At 41.7% G+C, this 5,769-nt stretch overlaps 1 protein-coding gene across 1 annotated transcript; it reads right to left on the bottom strand.

Annotated features, from left to right (window-relative positions):
- Positions 1-367: 367 nt before the first annotated feature.
- On the bottom strand, positions 368-3,464 carry LOC123437728 (DDB1- and CUL4-associated factor 8-like). The gene is made up of 5 exons (XM_045115729.1): positions 3,258-3,464; positions 2,450-2,701; positions 2,215-2,358; positions 1,379-2,104; positions 368-883 (listed from the first exon to the last, which is right to left on the bottom strand). The coding sequence occupies exons 1-5, from the start codon at positions 3,369-3,371 to the stop codon at positions 653-655; spliced, it is 1,467 nt and encodes a 488-aa protein (XP_044971664.1). The 5' UTR covers positions 3,372-3,464; the 3' UTR covers positions 368-652.
- Positions 3,465-5,769: the final 2,305 nt, after the last annotated feature.

Raw genomic sequence — 5,769 nt, 5'->3', positions numbered from 1 at the left:
TACACATCTACTTCCTCCGTTCCTAAATATAAGACCTTTTAGAGATTCCAATATTGACTACATAAGGAGCAAAATGAGTGAATCAATCTCTAAAATACGTCTATAAACATCCGTATGTAGTCCATATTGAAATCTCTAAAAGGCTTATATTTAGAAACGGAGCGAGTAGCAATTATTCCAAATTGGACCAAATAACAGAGATGAACTTATCAATATCAATTCTCAACATCCTCTTCATCAGACCATTATAGCTTAACAAGCAACGGATATGAATTAAACAAGATGCTTAGCAAGCAAAGTGGAAATGAACCAAACAAGGTTACTCATGCAAACGCAGGACATTATAGATACATAATCACAGATGCAATTTTCCAAAAAAAATAATATTTGAAGTATTTGCTTCTTTCTGTTAAAAAAGTAGTGCCGCCAAAGCTGCTCGGTTGCACATTCTCAAAAGATACTCGCACGCCATGTCCACATTTCAAATTTCTCAACAAAATACCCTTTCTGGAAACACACATATCTATAACATAGATGAGAATCACAAGCTACATACGCACACTAATACTATTATCATCCATAAAAATGGATTAATTATTATCGTATATACAAAATTTTGCAATATCCCCCAAGGACAATTGATCATTGGCCTCTATTTTCCAGAGTCATCAGAGGTTTCCTCATCCTCATCACTCTCATCAGACAAGTTATCTCTGTTTGCAGCTTGCAGTACAAGATTAAGCAGTTCTGTGTTGTCTTCAAGATCCTCAGATGAATCTTCTCCAGCTGCTGGTTGCCTACGTCGTGATGCCAGCACATGCCAGACCAATTCCTCTGGCAAGGCAAATTGCCAGAGCTTTGCTTTCCTCTTTCGGGGCTTCAACTGGAACATACATGTGATGATAAGATAAAGGCAAAAGGTTCCAAGTTAAAATCTACACCAACAAATTAAAATTTTCTTCCTAAGACGAATGAGAACGAAAAGGTAAATTGTTGTCCAATCGTCCAGTAATGACATATTTCAAAGCCTGTGAACTTTGTTGTAGTGGCATACTGGCATGCTTCTGAATCAAAGAATAGTAATGGCATATTTCAAAACTAGAAAGTTTGTGGTGGCATATATCAAATTTACCCTAGAATTTACATCTCAAAGGATAAAGGAAGGTGCTGAATTTTCAAGAGGAATGAATATATAGCCCTGTAAAAAAATTCTACAGATTAAACAAAATGTTTTTTTATCGGTAAAGAACTAATTATCAGTCGGCTCTTGAATTTGTTTATTGATAAATTATGAAGTTAATGTTACATGTAGGATAGAAAATAATAGGTCATTAGAAGTTGAGATGATAAGAGCCGTATAAAATGCTAGGAGGTTTACCTCCTCAACATTAACCACTCGTGCTCGTTCAACGGCAGAGGGAGTCCATAGCTTCACATCATTATCAATTCCACTGCTTGCAATTGTCATAGCATGAGGATGGGGCTCAATACAATTGACTATGCATTCATCACCCTCCATTGCCCGTAAAAAATTCCCATCTCTCTTCCTCCAAATAAATAACCGACCACAGTCTGACCCACTGGCAACATATTCATGATTTGGCCCAATAAAAGTCACACCCTTCACAGTCTCACAATTGCGATGCCCAACATATACCTGAGGCGCAGGTTGATCAACATCTTCACCAGATGCAAATACTGTTGAGTTGGACCCTTCACCGCCTCCAATTTTGGCGGGTGATTTTGGGTCAGGTCCCAGCCCTCCAGTTTTAGGGAAGAGGTAAATATTCTCATCATTGTAAGATACAAGCAACTCACTCTGGTGAGAGAATGCTAACCCTGTTATTCCAACATTCTTATCGCCAATAAGATGTGGTGGACAATAGCAGTCAGATGGCTGAGCGAAATCAGATGATCCGCTCGACTCGCATTTGCGGATGTCGTAGACACGAGCAAAAGAATTGCTTCCTCCAACTGCAAGAAGATTTGGATTCCGTGGATCCGTTGTGATTGCATTAAGATGGACATTAAAGGAGAATCCTGATTTAGCCAGAGATTTTCTGCAAATAAATAATTCTGTGGCTGTATCTGTCCTCAAATCAAACTGCACAGGAACGAAAATGGTCAACTACAAGCATTCAGATACAAAGATAAAATGTTGCATGTGCACGCATGAGAGTGAGAAAGGGCATGTCTTGGGGCTTGGGACCTTACATGTTGAACATGGCCATCTTCGCCACAACTATAGAAAATATAAGGGCTTCCAGGCTCTATAGCCAACTTGTGAGCCCTTCCATCATGTTCACCAAGCAATGAAGTAAGCACATCCCGGCCATCCTGGATCTTGGCAACTCTCACCTGATTGAATTAACAGATTGTAACCTCTGAACTTACTATCACCATCTGAAACATCATGTGAAGTATATGGAAGAGAAATTAACACATCTACCTCGCCATCAGCAGCGCAGGTGACTATGGTGCGATCATTTGTGTAAGGCATGAACCGTGCTTGGAACACATTATCGGCATGGCCCGAATGGAACTGCATTTTAACTGCACCAGTGTCCCAATCCCACAGAATTACCTTCTGATCATCTGAACCAGATACGAGGGTGTCACCAGCGGCATTGAAGCCCACTGTGTTCACACATCCCGTGTGCTTGTTGAGCTTCCTGTGAATCTGGAGGCGCATTACGAGCTCCTGGATGACAGCACTTACATTAGTAAGTAACAGCATTAAATAAATGCACACATGACACATTCAGTCTATTTGCTGCTACTACTTGATAAGGAAGAAGCTAATGACCACTTCAGAATTCAGGTCAAGCTATTCAATTCAGAACCCTTTTGATTGCCAAATCATGAGGTCAAGATACTGCTCTGCATTTAGAAGATTCTGTCACATACAGTACTATAATACCATTATTAACTCATTCCCCGATCAACAAAACCATCATAGTCCAATGTAAGTAGCAATCAATGAACAAAATAATATACGACTGTGATCCCCAAGCACCAATTCGAGAAGCAAATTTGCGTCGGCTAATATCAGCCGTGGTCCAATCCCACCCAACACTAAATCTCAGCTAAATCGGCAAGAAGACCACGGCCCGAACACTGCGCGGAACGATCCACAGCTGGGCGGTGGCACATGGCTGGCTAGTGCCTATGCCTATCCGCACCCGTGATGGATCGATCGAAGCACAAATGGGGGGAGCGAGGCGGGGTGGATGGGGGAGGGAGGGAGGGAGAGGGACCTCGGAGGCGGCGGCGCGGCGAGCGAAGCGGTGGGGGAGGAGGTCGCCGACCTCGCGGAAGCAGAGCTCGGCGGCGCCGTGGCGCGCGGTGGGGTGCTTCCATGGGCGGCGCATGGCGAGGTGCTCCGAGCGACGAGGCGGAGTGCTGCGATTGCGTTTCGTGGTGAACGCGAGCGGGCGAGCAAGTGAGGAGGGGGCACACAGCGAACGGCAGATTGGTGGAGTGCTACCGGAGGTTAACCGCTGCAGACAGGCACACGTGTCGCAGAGAGCGGATCCTTTGCGCCGTAGGCACGCGTGTCGCAGAGAGCGGATCCTTTGCGCCGTAGGCACGCGTGTCAGATAATAACTTTTATCTTGATTTTTTTTAAAACTTATGTCATCTGAACATCACATTCATCTTAAAAACAAAAAAAAAAAAAAAAAATTCTTAAAAAGAAAAAGAAAAAAATATTACCTTATTTTAAAAAGAACTTTAATAAAAATATTACTTTATTTTTAAAAAAAATTTATTACGACCAACAAACATGCATCACGTGGCGTAGCTGATTGACCACCATTCTAGAGATGCTTAATGTGTTTGATATGTAGATCATGCTTCATCGAGTGTACTACTACTGTTTGTGTTGTACTTCTTCTGTAATATTTTCCAAAAACATTAGTGATTTAAATAATTTCATCTTTACCTTAATCTTTATCTAATATAATTTTAATCTATCTCTCTATTTATCTAATATAATTCTAATCTATCTCTCTAACAATAAAGTGGCTACCATTTTTGTCTGTTTTACTGTCGTGGTGATTTTATTAAAAAAAATGTATGATATTAAATAATTAACCCGTAGTCCAAAAAATAAGTGAAAAAAAATATTTCGTCTTTTTGCCCACGTGTTTGACAAAAAAGAAACCCATTCCCGAGTCAAGTGAACACGCCTCCCACCCTTATTTGGACCCGTCGCCGGCCCACATCCTTCATCGTGTTGTCCTCCCGCATTATAGCATGCCTCTCCACCACCCTCCTCGCACCATGACGTGCCTCCTTGATACGTCCATTTTGCATCATGTTTTTCTACTGTTACTTATAATGTTTTTATGCATAATAATGCTTTTGGGAGTATTTCTAATGCATTTTCTCTAATAGTATGCAAGGTTGGCACAAAAGGGAGGAATACCGGCAACTGGAAATCTGGACCTGAAAAAGCTACGTCAAGTTACCTATTCTGCACAACTCCAAATGAGTTGAAACTTCACAAAGATTTTGTGTGGAATATATAAAAAATACTGGAGCAAAGAGCTACGGAGGTGGGCCACCTGGTGAGCACAAGACACCAGGGCGCGCCAGGCCCCCCAAGTGCCCCCTGGTGGGTGGTGCTCAGCCCGGCCCACCTCTGGTGCCCCCCTTCTGCTATATATTTGGTTTTGACCTAAAAAATATAGAGGAGGACTTTCGGGACGAAGCGCCGCTGTCTCGAGGCGGAACTTGGGTAGGAGCACTTTTCCCTCCGGCGGAGCGATTCCGTCGGGGGAACTCCCCCCTCCCCGGAGGGGGAAATCATCGTCATAGTAATCACCAATAACCCTCTAATCTTGGGGAGGCCAATATTCATCAACATCTTCAACAACACCATCTCCTCTCAAACCCTAGTTCATCTCTTGTGTTCAATTTTTGCACCGGAACCTTAGATTGTTGCTTGTGAAGGGCTAGTAGTGTTGATTACATCTTGTAGTTGATTACTATATGGTTTATTTGGTGAAAGACAAAATGTTTATATCCTTTATGAAAATTAATACTCCTCTGATCTTGATCATGTTTATCATTTGTGAGTAGTTACTTTTGTTCTTGAGGCCACGGGAGAAATCATGTTGCAAGTAGTCATGTGAACTTGATATGTGTTCAATAATTTGATGGTATGTATGTTGTGATTCCCTTAGCGGTGTCATGTGAACGTCGACTACATGACACTTCACCATATTTATGCCTAAGGGAATGCATTGTGGAGTAGTTATTAGATGATGGGTTGCTAGAGTGACAGAAGTTTAAACCCTAGTTTATGCGCTACTTCGTAAGGGACTGATTTGGATCCAAAAGTTTAATGCTATGGTTATATATTTATCTTAATGCTTTTCTCATAGTTGCGGATACTTGCGAGGGGGTTAATTATAAGTAGGAGGTTTGTTCAAGTAAGAACAACACATAAGCACCTGTCCACCCACATATCAAATTATCAAAGTATCGAACACGAATTAAGCTATCATGGTGAAAGTGACTAGATGAAATTCTCGTGTGCCCTCGAGAACGTTTTGCTTATTATAAGAAAGCACTTTGGTGTGTCCTTTGCCACTAAAGGATTGGGCTACCTTGCTACAGTTATTGTTACTCTTGCTACTAGTTACTTGTTACAACTATCTTGTTATCAAACAACTTGTTACTGCTATTTCAGTGCTTGCAGAAATTATCTTGCTGAAAACCACTTTTTATTTCCTTCTGCTCGTCGTTGGGTTCAACACTCTT

The sequence above is a fragment of the Hordeum vulgare genome, chromosome 1H (assembly GCF_904849725.1).
Source record: "Hordeum vulgare subsp. vulgare chromosome 1H, MorexV3_pseudomolecules_assembly, whole genome shotgun sequence".
Lineage (NCBI taxonomy): Eukaryota > Viridiplantae > Streptophyta > Magnoliopsida > Poales > Poaceae > Hordeum > Hordeum vulgare.
The sequence above is the reverse complement of the archived record's forward strand: the minus strand, read 5'-3'. Positions and strand labels throughout refer to the sequence as shown.